Source organism: Pipistrellus kuhlii, unplaced genomic scaffold (genome assembly GCF_014108245.1).
Source record: "Pipistrellus kuhlii isolate mPipKuh1 unplaced genomic scaffold, mPipKuh1.p scaffold_m20_p_1, whole genome shotgun sequence".
Taxonomy (NCBI): Eukaryota; Metazoa; Chordata; class Mammalia; order Chiroptera; family Vespertilionidae; genus Pipistrellus; species Pipistrellus kuhlii.
The window spans coordinates 149476203-149491618 of record NW_023425404.1 but is presented as its reverse complement, the minus strand read 5'-3'; the positions used below and the strand labels follow the sequence as shown (position 1 = coordinate 149491618).

General features: G+C 40.7%; 1 protein-coding gene across 2 annotated transcripts; it reads right to left on the bottom strand.

Annotated features, from left to right (window-relative positions):
* Positions 1-1998: 1998 nt before the first annotated feature.
* COQ2 (coenzyme Q2, polyprenyltransferase) lies at positions 1999-15175 on the bottom strand. Of its 2 annotated transcripts, XM_036412299.2 has the most exons (7): positions 14888-15171; positions 10176-10342; positions 9616-9737; positions 7524-7609; positions 5190-5323; positions 3684-3872; positions 1999-2550 (listed from the first exon to the last, which is right to left on the bottom strand). In XM_036412299.2, the coding sequence occupies exons 1-7, from the start codon at positions 15150-15152 to the stop codon at positions 2386-2388; spliced, it is 1128 nt and encodes a 375-aa protein (XP_036268192.1). In that variant the 5' UTR covers positions 15153-15171; the 3' UTR covers positions 1999-2385. The 2 variants fall into 2 exon arrangements, with proteins under 2 accessions (XP_036268192.1, XP_036268201.1); XM_036412308.2 differs by lacking the exon at positions 3684-3872 and having other exon boundaries at positions 14888-15175.
* Positions 15176-15416: the final 241 nt, after the last annotated feature.

Genomic DNA, 15416 nt, shown 5'->3' with positions numbered 1-15416 from the left:
TGACTGTGTGGCCACAAACCTGATACTAGACTGATGACGGCTGTACTTCTTTGCAGCCCGGAATTGTTTTATCTTTGTGGCTTTAGAGGCTAATAATGTACTTCATCTCCCCTCACCTCACTCCCCCTGCCACCTGCTCCTTACCCACTTTACTTTTTCAGCCTTTCTACCCAGGAGGAGAAATTACAAAGAACTAAAATAATTCAACAAAATTTAAGCAGCTTTTGACAGCAAGCAATTCTATGGATGTTTAAATATTCTCCCCGTTCCCATTTATCATAAATGGCTGTAGGAGTTTTATCAATTCTAATGTTTGTTCCATATTAACTTCCGTCCACTTGCTTAGGAAAATGAAAGAAAAGAAAAAAAAGGGAAACATATTGCATTTTACCTCCCTTAATTGGAATCAGTGCTAGTAAGTTAACATTTTAAAATATAAGATGATTTGAAAATTATGTAGCCAACCTGAAGATTACATAGATTTTTGGCAAATTCTGTAGCCAGTCCTCAATAGAATTGTTGCTCTTTTAGACACTGGAGCTTTTTTCCCCGTGGAAAAGGGATTCCGCCTAAGGCTTCCTCCCAGATACAAAGTAGGAGGTGCTAAAGCAGGCCTCACATTTATCTTGCCCAACGTTCTTCCAGAGTCCAAGATTGAAAAGTAGCATTTAGAGATCAGAATTTTTGTACTATGAGAGATGGTATAGAGGTATAGCCCTTTTCTATTTTTACTTCTTTTATTAAAGATATCCCTTCTGCTTAAACTGTGTATTTTTGAAAAATGATTTTTTTTAGAGAGGGAGAGTGAAACATCAATTGGCTGTTCCTGTACATGCCCTCACTAGGGTTCAAACTCAAACTCAAAACCTGGGTATGTGCCCTGACCAGGAATCAAATCCATCACCTTTCAGTGTACGAGATAACCAACTGAACCACACTGGCCAGGCTAAGCTTTATATTTTATTCTTTACTATATTTTCTAGAAAGACTGTGTAATTTTTGCAAATACTCTCTCTCTCTCTCTATATATATATATATGTTTTCTGTTATCCTACACACACACATATATATATATCTACATATATATATATATATATATATATATATATATATACACACACACACATATATATATATGTAGGATAACAGATTTAAATTTTATTTATTCTGATGCAGTGTCAGATGAGGTAAAATAGAAACCTACCGTATTTCCCCAAAGGTAAGGTATGTTTCTATTTCTCCTCTTCACTGCATTGCTGCTATAGCTGAGTATTATTCCAGTTGCCCCGTCACGGGGAAGTTTTTAGGACGCAGCTTAGATGACACTCAGTGACATGGTAGATCTGTCTGCAATGAGGGGCCGTTTGGGAGGCCTTCCCATTGCAGGCTAGCCACTGTGTTTGCTGAATAAACAGTCACTGCCTTTCCCTCTGCCCCATTCATCAGTGCCTGATGAGTGCTCTGTCAGCTGCATCATCATCATCATGCAATTCAGCCTTTATTGCTGCCCACAACTAACATACACAAATGACTGGCTCCCCACATGCCCCATCCTCCATGAGAGCCACTTAAATAAGTTAGGAAAAGCCTCTTCAAGGAGGTAATATTTAGGAAGAGACCTGCAGTGAAGGACAATGACATAATTCGAGCAGAGCATTGCAGTCAAAGGAACTGTAAATGCAAAGGTCCTTGGGAGAAGTCTGCCCAGCGTGTTGAGGGACAGTGAGGAGGCCAGAGAGGCTGAAAAGGAGTGAGGAGAGTAGTCAGACAAGGCCAGATCATGGAGGCCCAGCAGAGAATAGGACTTTAGTTTGTAGTGAGTGTCCAGTGAAGATTCTGGAGGGTTCTGAACAGAGGAAAGACATTTTACATGGGTTACAAGAACATCACTTAGCAGCTATGTTGAGAACATTATGAAGGGGTAAAGGAACAGTACCCTTAACCAGCTTTTGACAGTGAGGAAAGGTCAAAATAAAGAACAATTAGGCCCAACTTTCTGTGGCAGTTTTAATTTTTCCCCTAAAAAACGAGTCCATTTTTCTTGCTGACATTTAGATGAGATACATGTCAGGTTTCTTTTAAAGTGCCCAAACTCATACAACTCCCATAACCACAGATGAGAATTGCAAGGAGCAGAAGAAAGCATCAACTTAAATACTCAAGGTCATCTCAAATCCTGATGAGTCCCAGGTTTCTGTGACAGAGGCAGAATTTTGCTGGTAAATAGCTGAACCAAAATCCAGGCAAATATGCTAGAAGTCTTCATCTTCTGATTCTTAATTCTTTAACATATAGTGTTAAGACTCCTATTCAAATCTAATTATGCAGTAACAAGACCTGAGGGTTTTATAAAAGTCTGATTTAAAAATTCCTAAACTTCAATTGCTAATTTTCTGTTCCACTATCTGTATTTTTCTTTGTTTCATCTGTCTTCTTTTCTTTCCACAAGTTCCCGAGGACAATCCCTAAAAAAATAATTAGTCCTATTGTTCGGTTGGAGGCAAATTTATCCCAACAGTCCTCGGGTCTGTGAATGTCTAGAGTGTAAATCTGTAAAAGAACACAATGTTCATTAGTACAGAATGAACTTGCTGGCATCACTAACACATCATTAGCGAAGATATCAGCACTCTGCTATATAATTTTAAGCTATGGGAAACCCTTAATGCACCTTAAACAGTTCCCCAATGTAGACAGATCTACCATATCACTGGGTATCATCTAAGCTGCATCCTAAAAACTTCCCCATGATGGGTGTGTGAATGTTTTGAGAGGCAATCCATGCTATTGTCAGCTCTACTTAGAAAACCCTTTCTTCCACTGACTGATCTAAAATCTACTTCCTATAGCTGCTACCCTCCATTTCTAGCTTTATTCTTCAGAAAAATGTTTCTCAACGGAGAACAAGTCACATTTGGGCAGGACAACTCTACTGTATAGGGCTGTCTAATGTGCTGATATTTAATATACCTGGTCCTCACCCACTAAATGCCTTTAGTGAGCCTTCCCATTTATTTATAAATAGAGGCCTGGTGCATGAAATTTGTGTACAAGGGGGGGGAGGGTGTCCCTCAACCCAGCCTACACCCTCTCCAATCTGGGACCATTTTTGCATCAATCTATTTAATTAAAATGAGATTTAGTTCATTTTTCACAAATCAATAAAACAGATTCACAATATCAGCTTGTAGGGGCAAGCAAGGGTTCTGGGGACATATCCTTAAATGACAGTTTCCTACTATCTAGGCAGAATTCAGACATGTTATAATTTCATGACTTAATCAGCCTTGCAGGGGGATCTAAACCTATGAATATTCAGTTTGCTAAGCATCCCCAGAAACCCACATTTTAAAGTGAAGTTGTGTTGATCAGTTGCTTTCAGAGTAATTCAATTCAACCTACAACCTTCAGACATTGCTGAAAATTTCCAGAAGTAATTCCCCAAAAATCAGAGAGGGAAAGATCTACATTTAGTTTTAGATTACCTATTTAAAATAATACAGCTCTCTTATATGGTAAGATTATATGGTAAGATGGGGCAGGGGAGGGGGCAATTCAAGCCAGTTCAAGAAGAACCTTACTTGGTAAACACAGAGGTTGTTTCATTTAAATATTTTCATTTAAAAATATTTATAATTTGTAGCAAGGAAGAATGAGGGGAAAAAATAAGGTGGTGGTCAAACCTGGTGAGTCAGATGGGCTGCGACAGCAGCCAGAGCAGTGTAATAGGGCGCGGTCTGACCAGTGTTCACGCCCACCAGGCTCAGGGCCCCCAGCATCGCTACACTGAAGCCACTGAGCCACTGCTTGGTGTTTTCACGAAACCTCAGTGCCGTGGACTTCACGCCAATCAGAGCATCATCTGTCTTGTCCTAACATCAGAAAGTAATAAGAAATTGTCTTTTACTGACATACCATAAAATTCACCATTTTAAGCATACAATTCAATGATTTTAGTATATTCATAAGGTTGTGCAACCATCACTACTACCTAATTCCAGAGGACAATGTCTTTAAAGAACAATTATACCCTATATAAATAAAAGTCTAATATGCAAATTGTCTCGAGAGTTCGACCAGGGGACAGGGCTGGCCAACAGCCCATGGCACACCTCCCCCCCCACCGCAGGCCAGCCCAGCTGAACCACATCCATGCACAAATGAGTAATCCAGAACATGAGATGATCAGTAATGAATGTACAGCCAGCCAAGTTAAATGTTACTGCTAAAATTCTCTTCCAGCTCTATTTCTACATGTCACTGTACTTCTTATAACCCTACTGACTTTTAACTACCCTTTTACTACACCAAAGTAAAACTCAACTCAAATTCTTCATAGAGCTCCTTATTGCAGAGTTCTCAAGTCTTAATAATTTCCTTGAATTTTAGTTTCAATCCTGTTAAAATCACAAATTAAAAAAAAAATGCTCACTTAATAAAAAAAATAACTTTTTTTTATTAAACTTATGGAAAGGCAATACAAAAACTATAATTTATGTCCTTTAAGTAACACCACTCCTAAAAATTTATCTGAAAAGCTCATAGTTATAGACATTAGTAATTAAAACAATACTATTTCTAATTGCAGAAATCCAGAAATGACTGAAATGGCCAACATATACAAATTGTTTTAAAAAATTATGATGTATTATTACCCATTCTTAAAGCATTAATGACAAAAACAGGTAAAAATCCAGGAAAACATTTGTTACCTATACCAGGTAAAGAAGCTGCCTGGTGCAATGATTAGAGGCACCAACAAAAGGGCAGGTGAGGGTAGTGCTTGAATGCACAGACCCTGGAGGTTGTTTGGGTTTGAATATCAGCTCTGCCATCCACTAACTATGTGACACAGACAAATTACTTGCCAAGCATGTTTCCTCATCTGCAAAATAAAGATAATAAAAGTGCTTTCCTCTCAGGTTATTATGAGAATTAAATTAGTGTTTGCAAGGTATTTAAAACAGTGTCTGGCATATAGTATATGCTATTTAAATTATAAATAAAATTAATGAGCTTATCTCTTTGGTAAATATACATGCACATGAAATAGACATATTTTGTTGGTATCATGGAAGTATGAATGATGTTTTTAGAAAAAAATATTTTCCCTTTTGTTTGATTCTTTATAGTTTTTTGTTTTTTTTTTTTAAAAACAACTAAGCTAAAGAAAAAGGATGTTTCTTTACCTGATGGGCATAGATAGTGTCATATATTAGAGTCCACATAATTCCAGAAAAATAAAGAGGCAGGCAAACATATGGATCACAGGAGCCTTTCACAGCAGACCATCCAAGTAGTGCTCCCCAATTAAAAGTGAACCCTACAAGGAGTGAAACAGAGAGAGAGGAAAAGTCTAATTGGACTTCCGAATTCCAAAGGGAGAGAGAGGGACATCAGCTTGTATTAAGTGCTTCTGTGTACGCTGTTTTCTAATACGTTTCTTCCTTAAATTCTCTCAGCTCTCTGTGGTAGTTATTCACTACATTTTCTAAAAAAGAAAACAGGTTCAGCCAAAACCAGTTTGGCTCAATGGATAGAGCTTTGGTCTGCAGACTGAAAGGTCCTGGGTTCAATTCTGGTCAAGGACATGTACCTTGGGTTGCGGGCACATCCCCAGTAGAAGGTGTGCAGGAGGCAGCTCATCGGTGTTTCTTTCTCATCGATGTTTCTAACTCTCTATCCATCTCTCTTCCTCTCTGTAAAAAATCAATAAAATATGTTTTAAAAAATAAAGAAAAAATAAAGAAAAAGAAAACAGGTTCAGACAGGCGAACAAACAATTAAAATAACACAGCTAAGAGAACGAATATCCCCAATACATAGGTTTCATGAGAACATTTATCCTACCTAGTATGGTACCTGGCATGGTCAATAAATAATAGATGCCGGGGCCTGAACTTACAACTGAGTTAAAATCCTGTGACCTTTCCACTATCACTCTACTTCCCCTCTAGGTACAGAAAGAAGGGTATAGACAGGACCCTTATTTATTTCACAAGCCCACCCTCTTTGAGGACTACATGCTGACGACTCCGAATCTCTCTGTATGGGCCTTCTGTCTTGAGACTAGCCCCTGGACTGTCTGCCAGACATCTCCGCCTGCAAGGCCCTCTGCCACCTCAAACTCAATGGATCCCAATTTCTCAGAAGCCCCTTTTCTCCCTTGTCGCCTGTTTCTACTCGGACTCTCTCCTCAGCTGACGGAGGACCTCTCCCCCGTGGGCCCGCAGCCCTCGTGTGTGCCAGTACACTATACTGCAACGCTCTGCTCATCACTGTCCCCTTCTCCAGCTCCATCAAGATGGCAAATGTGTTTTAGTCACTTCGACTTTCCTAGTACTTGGTGTGATTGCTGGCACAAAGTAAAAGTTAGAGATTCAATAAATATCTGAAGTAAATATACCAGCTTTCTTAATATTATCTTATAGATGGGGAATGCTTATCTTCCTTTTACCTAAGGAGTCCCTGATCAGTTGAGAATGATGTGTGTGTGTGTGTATTTAAATAAAAAGAAACACACTGAATGAGAGGATCTTAGAAAAAATGAGTATTCCACCACAACTTTGCAGTCAGCATCAAATGAACTTCTGGAATAGCTTTAGGTTCTTCTTTTATTTACTTGGGGGGGGGGGGAATTTCAAAGAACTAAAATAGTTTTAGGAACACTTTAGATTACTCTAAGAATAAAAGACTACTAGATGTTTTTGCAAAAGATTTTGACTTACCTACCTCCTATCTACCTCTCTTTCTACTAACAAACATTTACTGAATTCCTGCGATGTGTCTAGTGCTATGTGAAATGCTGAGCCATTCAAATGTAATGAATGCTTTCTCCTTCAGGCACTTACAATTTATTACTGGGGAGACAGAGGAGGCTCTCAGTATCTTCTTGCTGAGTTGATGCTGTTACAATGAGTAAGTGTCTTGACAGAGGGCTGTGGGAGCCCAGAGGGCTCTAACTTTTCCCCAGGGAAGTCTAAGGAAGGCTGCACAGAAAGGGATCCCAGAGAAGTGGCTGAGCTGTCACACACACTTGAACCTGTGTTCTCCTGCTCGGAGTGCTTTCTATTCCAGTCCCCAAAGTCTTCAGGGCACCTAATGACAGGTAGGCTCAAGGCAGCTAATGCTTTTCTTCATGACATACCTAGATTTTTAAAAGAGCATTTCGGAAAATTAAATATTCAAGATTTTTTAGTAATAGTATGTCAGAAATGGCTAAGGTCCTTCTTCAAAATATGAAAATCTGCCCTGGCTGGTGTGGCTCAGTTGGCTGGAACATCGTTCTGTGCACCAGAAGGTTGCAGGTTCGATTCCTGGTCAGAGCACACATATAGGTTGCAGGTTCTATTCCCAGTCAGGATGCATATGGGAAGCAATCTATCAATGTTTCTTGGTTTGGGAAATTTCAGGACTGACGACATTTTATCTGTCACATTGTACATGTATGTATGCATGTATATTACATCTAAAAGTATAGTTTGGGGTATCACAGGAAATATTAACAGTTAATTCAAGCTCACCCAAGACTAATTGAGGCCAGTACGTAATTCTTTTCATTAGTGGATAGGTGATGACAAGAAGTAGGGATGCTGCTCCAAGAGCTATACTGAAATCAAGAAAAACCATTAGAAAGATTATCACCATCTCTTACAAATCACTAAATAAGATGAGAGTAACACTAATTGGGAAAATAAATTATCTTAAAAATTATATTTTTTGTTATGTAAAATTATCTTCCTGACTTTGATAAGGATAAAGTATGATTAAAAATACTTTAAATTACAAAATAACCAAACAATAACAACAGCTAACACATGTAGTGCTTTTCATATGTTAGGCACTGCTCTAACTGCTTTACAAATGTTACCTCATTATAATCATCACCACAACCTTAAGAGGCAGATAGATTAATTCTACTTGTTGTTTTGCAGATGAGGAAATTAAAGCTCAAAGAGATTAAGTAGCCCTAGCTGGTTTGGCTCAGTGGATAAAGCATTGGCCTGCAGACTGAAGGGCACATGTCCGGGTTCTGGGCTTGATCCCCAGTAGGGGGCGTGCAGAAGGCAGCCAATTAATGATTCTCTCATTATTGATGTTTATATCTCTCTCCCCGTCTCCGTTCCTCTCTGAAATCAATAAAAATATTTTTTTAAAAAGAGATTGTCATACAGCTAGTCAGTAGGAGCGCTAGAATTCAAACATAACGTAGGTTGACTTCAAGTCCAACTTATTACCATATGCCACTGCTTCTCTAAATTTTATATTTAAACATTAAGACAGCTAGAAACAGATGTCCTAACAGAGAATCAGAGTCAAGATATCCCTCCCTCCACATACACTACAATGGGGTGTTATTTCTCTAGAAGAGGGTAAGATCACAAAGCCCTATTAAAGAATAACAACATAAGACATCCATTCTTAGGTACTTCAAAGGGCATCTAACACCACCCCTCCTGGAATAATCTTCCAAAGTATTCATGTGAGTAATGCTAGCAGGGCAACATCTACACTAATAAAAGTGAAATATGCAAACTGATCATCACTTTGCAACACCCACAAGCCAATCAGGAGTGGGTATGCAAATTAACCCAACAAAGCCAGCAGTGGACCCACCCCCCCAGGAGCTCTGGGCCACTGGGCAGCGTGCATGCAGGCACAGAGTGGCCAGGCGAGGCAGGACGCCTGCTATGACAGGGAGGAGGAGGGGGCGGAGGGAGCTGCAGGAGCAGTGCTCCGACTGGAGCGAAGACTAAAGGATCTGTGAAGATGGAAGGCACTGGCCAGAGTGAAGGCTTGGGTCCGGTGCTGGAGGAAAACCAGCGCTGGCAGCCAGGGGAAGGAAGGCCTACTGCACGAATCTTTATACAACGGGCCTCTAGTATGTAATTAAGTCTAGTCTTTATAAAATAATGCTTGTTCGGTGACCTCTTTTTTCTCTTATTGAAGCACTTTGTAAATAGCCATCTAATGCACAGAAGTTTGATTCTGCCTGTGTTTGAGATACAGAAATGAGGCCTTCCACTTTTATCATCTATCATGGATTAGGAACTTAACCCTGGGAAAGACCATTTCCTCTTTTTGCATAATGAGTACAATCACTTCTGCTTCTATCTACTTCAGAGACACCGAATTATAACCACTTCTGCTTCTATCTACTTCAGAGACCCTGAAATAAAATTATGCAGGGGTGGGCAAAAGTAGGTTTACAATTGTGAGTACATGAAAGTTTATTCTTGTATTATTTATTAATTATTGTATTATTTGTGTGAACAACTCTAAACCTACGTTTGCTCATTCCTGTATAAACGAGTATACACACACACATACAGGCATCTAGAAAACCTATAAAGTGCTCTGTGAACCTTAGGAACATGCACTAAAGGTGACTGAAGATAAATTAAATGCTACTCTCTTACCTTAATTCCTTTGGATGAAAACATACTTGATTTGACAATGTGTGGTGATTTATTTATATTTGCTAACTTACAGATGCTCAATAGGTAGCCAATAAACAGCTTTATGATAAAAATATTTCAATTTTATTTTACTTCTATTTTCTCCATTTCAGAGGAGATATTTTACACATGATTATGAAAAGCACATCTACGATACCTGTAGTAATTCAGACACAGAAGAACCCCCAGGGCCAGGGTCAGCTGTCCCCCGAGAAAAACGAAGGACTGGAAAGTTGAAATGTCTCCAGCAGCTATTGGGCGGCTTGCTGTTCTGGTAACCTTAATGCATAAAAATAGATACTTTAGACTCACTCACACAATGGCTCAATCATTTATTTAAACATTTCAACAAGCGACTGATCTATGGTAAGCACTGAGGCAGAAACATGAATAAAAAGTAAAGTCAACATTGGAAATACTGCCAAGAATTAAAAATTGGTATTTTAAAGTAGTTTTGAAAAGAACAAAAATTCCCCACCACTCATTCTTCTGTTTCCCATTCCCATCCCTAAGCAAACAAAACAAAGCGACTTCCTTATCTAGTAATTTGCAAGTGTATGTTCAATTTCCATAGGGAAGAGAGAAACAATAATAATATGAATTCTCAGGAAAAAATTGCAGTGCATGTTACATAAGGCTAATATCATGTGGGAAAGAAACATGTTACTCTGCGGAATTTAGAGGCACCTCTCTGTTCTTTTTGATGATGAAGTGTACCTTTTTATCGTAGTCCCGGTCCCACATGTCATTGATAGTACAGCCTGCTCCACGCATCAGAACAGCTCCAGTGCCGAAGAGGGATAACATGTACCAATCTGGAAAACTGCCCGGTTCAGCTGCCAACCCTATGCTCCAGGTACATGGCAGATACAACAGCCATGTTCCTAAGCAAAAATAAAAAGACAAAAAGGTTCAAATTCAAGTTGGTTAACTGTTTTCATTTTTTTAAACACCACAACCCAAAGTAAAAAAGACGAACTCAAAAACATGACAAAACTGGGACAATAGCTCTAGTTGGTGTGGCTCAGTTGGTTGGGGCATCCAAAAGGTTGCTGGTCCAATTCCCGGTCAGTGCACATGCCCTGGTTGCAGGCTCAGTTCCCAGTGGGGTGTGTGGAACTGATGTTATGCTCTCACATAGATGTTTCTCTCTCTTTCCTCTCCTTTCCTTCTCTCTAAAAATCAATAAAAACATTTTCTTAAAATATGGGGGCGGCAGGAATGAGACGATTAATTTGCAACTCATATCACAAAGGACTATTCAGAAAGAAATACAAATGGCTCTTACACATATGAAAAAATAATGAACTTTGAGAACTATATATTTAAATTACACTGATGTAACATTTTTCACCCATCAGAATGGCAAAACCCAAAGTCTGACCTGGAGAGTCAAATACTACATTTCTGATGAAGTTACAAAATGGTCCAACTCTTATGGACAATTTGAAAATTTTTAATACGCATGTGTGTGTATACATGCACACACACATAAAACAAATACATACATTTGAATGTTAGTATGTTTACAGACCATGTCAGAAAAACTATCTTAGAAACTCGTCTTGGGGGAGGGAACTGATTGGCTGAAAGACTTAGTTTTCACTCTACACTCTGTGCCTTCAGAATTTTGTATCATATGCAAGCATTACCAGCAGCCCTTTGGCACATGGGGCAGTGCCCACGCTGGCCAGGGTTGGAATTTTCTATTTGATATTTTCAGACCACAGCTGACTGAGGGTAACTGAAACCATAGAAAGTTAAACCATAAATAAGGTGTCATACGAATAAGAGATTTTACACATGAACTTTAATAGTTATCTTACTTTCAAAAAAAAAATCTTTCAACAAGTGTTTAGATATGGTACTTTGAAGACAAATTCTAAGTTTTCCTTCCATATTTAACAATATAAGAGAAACAAGACATGTGATTAAAGAAAGATCAGATCCTGCCAGCCGGCATGGCTCAGTGGTTGAGAGTATACCTATAAACCAGGAAGGTCATGGTTTGATTCCCAGTCACAGCACAGGGAATAACAAACCTATGAGATAGGAACTATTCTTATTATACCCAGGTACATTGCTGAAAGAAAAGAAAAAAAAGTTTACTATAGAAAAAGGAAAACCTCTCTGGGAGATTAAATAAAACGATCAAGTTTTGGCATATGATGGAAAGACAAAGGAGCCTAATGGACTCTAACAAGAGTCATTCACAAATTACACCTTATCTTTAAGACAACATAGTGACCCTTAAATGCAGTAAAAAAACACCACCACCAATTTAATGGAAGAGTGCCACCTGCTGAAACTTCCTAAAATAACACAGTTTGTGACCCATTTGAAAGAATAATCCATTCTGAAAAACAGTAAAACATATTTTCATTTATGAAGAGCAACAAGATCAAGCTTCAACAAAGTAAAACAATGAACATAAAATTAGCCCACAAAAGAATTTCAATAAAGAAATATCAAACCTGGATTCTACCACTACCAACTTAATGTTCCTGGCATACACATAGGGGCTCAAATAATGTTTGTTGAATGAACTGTAACACAGAGAACTACTAATAAGTTATCTTAAAATCTTGCAATCATCACCTTATTTAGAACTGAAGCATGCAGGCTGGTCTCTTCTCAATATACTGTAGACATAAGTATTCCCCAAACTTCTCCATTCCCACTTCTCAAGTAATAAAGGCTAATTATGTTAGGCACTGTTCTAAAGGTTTGACATGTAGTAATGAGTTCTTATGACAACTTTATAAAGTTAGTATTATTAGTATGTTCATTTTATAAATGAGAAATGAAGACTCAGAGGGGTAAAGTAACTTAATTGGGGTCCTTTAAATGGCCAGAGTGAAGATTCAAACCTAAGAGGTCTGGCTCCAGAACTTTATGCATAACAACCCCTTTATAATCTCTTATTATGGGTTGGTCTAGGCCAGTGGTCAGCAAACTCATTAGTCAACAGAGCCAAATATCAACAATACAACGGTTGAAATTTCTTTTGAGAGCTAAATTTTTAAAACTTAAACTTCTTCTAATGCCACTTCTTCAAAATAGACTTGCCCAGGCTGTGGTATTTTGTGGAAGTGCCACACTCAAGGGACCAAAGAGCCAAATGTGGCTCTTGAGCCGCAGTTTGCAGATCACAGGTCTAGGCAATTAAAGTAAAAGAAGCTAGAGGTTTATGGAAATGGGAGTAGTAGTAGCTGTTGATCTGTCTTGGACGCTTACACTGATGCTCTGTGACACAGACTCAAAGAACAGAATTATAAATTGGGCTTCAGATTAGAAATGGGCTTGGAAATTTATGCCTATCAACTTGTATCTGGCCCCAATATGCAAGGCTGTGCCTATCATTTATTTTGCCTGTATACTGTAATTGCTGATTGCTAGAAACTCTTTAGTACTGTGATCCCAAATACATAGTGCATAAATCTAGAATTCCAAAAACAAGGCCTAACCTGAGGTTGTGACTGGGCAAAGGTGGAAAAAAAATGTAGCTACACATTTGAATGTATTTCTATGCACTGCCATCATCTAGATCAGCGTTTTTCAACCGCTGTTCCGCGGCACACTAGTGTGCTGCGAGATGTTGCCTGGTGTGCCGTAGGTGCAGACAAGACAAGAATTTTATAATTTTTCACTATTTTGTTTAATATTTCATAATAAAGTAATTATAAAATACTTTCTTTGTGTTTATTTGATTCCTATTCAAGAGAATTACTTTATATATAGTCAATATAGGCACAGAGTTAAATTTTTTAACATTTTCTAATGGTGGTGTGCCTCGTGATTTTTTTCATTAAACAAGTGTGCCTTTGCCCAAAAAAGGTTGAAAAACACTGATCTAGATTCTAGATTACCTGGATTTTAGTCTCTATTCCGCTCTCACCAGTGTCCATCCTTTCTCAGTCCAGCTCTTAACCAAACGGTACTCCCACTATTTTCTACACCCATGTAGGGTTCCTGGTCAGCCTATATTGTTAGTGTGCCAACAACACCCTATCTTGAGGATTTTGCAAAAATATTTCCCCCACCAATCAAGCTCTACCCTCCTCTGCAAAATCTACCTGTCCTCAGTTACACTTTCTACTTGACTTTTTCCAACATGAAGGTCCACAATAATTACTGATCTTTCCTGATGTACTTACTATCTGTATCACTTATATCAGCTTTTTCAACTAGACTCTTGAGAGTTTCCATAGCTCTTTCTGTCTCTAAAGCTACGTGTTATTGTGGGAATTTAATAATTCATTCAATGCTACTGCCAAGCTCTGTTCTAGGATATAGATTTTAAAAATCCCATTTATGTGGAGCTTACATTGTATTGGAGAAGTCAATAAACCAATAAATGCATAAGGTTTGTTAATGGGGAATACTACAAAAACAAATAATGGGGTGAAGGGGTAGAGAGCGAGGTAGTGGGTGGTCTTTTAAACAGGAAGGGCAGGGGAATCCTCAGAGGCGACTGTGAGCTGACAGGCAGTTCGTTCCTAAGTGCAGTACACACTGCATTCAGATGAATTAAATCTTTTAAAAACTGAAATTAGAGAGGAATATAGAGATAGAAACATCAGTGAGAATCATCTGTCAGCCGCTGCTCCGGGCTGACAGATGATTCTCACTGATGTTTCTATTTCTATATTCCTCTTTCTAATTTCAGTTTTCTGCCTCCTGCACCCTCCTCCCCAAGATCGAACCCACAACCTGGGCATGTGCCCTGACCGGGGATCAAATCAGCGACCTCTTGGCTCATGGGTCCTGCTCAATCATTGAGCCACACCAGCGGGCACACACGAACTAAACCTGTGTCGAGGGTGGTGGAGGGCAAAGAGCTAGAACCCTGGCATCAAAACACTGCCTTCCTCTGCTCTGCAGAAGAGCCTTCGTTCTTCAACATCTTTATCAGCTTATTTGCCTTCAGGATTGCGGGAAGGATCCAACATAAAAGTGCAAGTGCTGGCGAAACTGGTTTGGCTCAATGGATAGAGCCTCAGCCTGCGGACTGAGAGGTCCTGGGGTTCGATTCCGGTCAAGGGCACGTGCATTGGTTGTGGGCACACCCCCAGTGGGGAGTGTGCAGGAGGCAGCTGATCGATGATTCTCTCTTATCGATGTTTCTAACTCTCTATCCCTCTCTCTTCCTCTCTGTAAAAACATCAATAAAATATATATTTTTTAAAAAGTGCAAGTGCTACAACACCAAATCTGTGCGAGGCGGGACTCGGCCGGATTTCTGCTCCATCACCCTCACACCGGGGCTGTGGAGGGAGCGGACTGCGGGCCCGGGCTCAGCCGGGCACGGAGGCGGGCAGGTCACGCCCCTCTAAGGTCGAGGGTTCGGGCGTCTCCGGGTCCCCCGCGCCCGGGCTGGCCACGTCCCGGCGGCGGAGGAGCCCCCGCCGCCCGCGCCCCACACTCACCGATGGGCTTATCCAGCCGCATGAGGCGCAGGTAGGGCCGCAGGGGGCGGGGCGCCGAGTCCACCACCGCCGCGGCCGACAGGCTGAGCGGGCGCCGGAGCGGGGCCGGCCCCGCGGAGGAGGACGGCCGGTCCCCGGGGTCCCCGCGGCGGGGCGCCCCGGCCGCGCGCGCCAGGGCCAGGGAGCGGCCGCGCGCGCCCCAGGGCCACGCCCGCGCCACGGCCCGCAGGCCCCGCACGAGCACCGCGCCGCGGGAGCCCAGCATGGCGTGGGGGAGCGTGGTCCGCGAGGGCCTGACGTCACCCCCCGGGCGTCGGGTCACGGGTTGGCATGCGTGGTGACATCATCGAGAGGCCCTCGGGTCCGTCCTGTCCTGTCCGGGCAGGGGCGGGGCCGGAGCCTTTTGAGTGACGTGACGTAAGAGCTATGTTGGTCCCTTTAACCTGGCCCAGCGGGGGTCCCCCAGATACTCAGCGTAAAAGGTATTCCTGTCATCAGCTTTCTCTGTAAATACGAAAGGAGAGTGCTT

Excerpts from the sequence above, each read along its gene's own strand:
- COQ2 (XM_036412299.2), bottom strand. The coding sequence starts at position 15,152 with ATGCTGGGCTCCCGCGGCGCGGTGCTCGTGCGGGGCCTGCGGGCCGTG. Across the intron at positions 9,738-10,175 it reads ACCGGGACTACGATAAAAAG|GTTACCAGAACAGCAAGCCG; the intron begins GTACACTTCATC and ends TTATGCATTAAG. Across the intron at positions 5,324-7,523 it reads CTGGCCTCAATTAGTCTTGG|GGTTCACTTTTAATTGGGGA; the intron begins GTGAGCTTGAAT and ends CACTCCTTGTAG.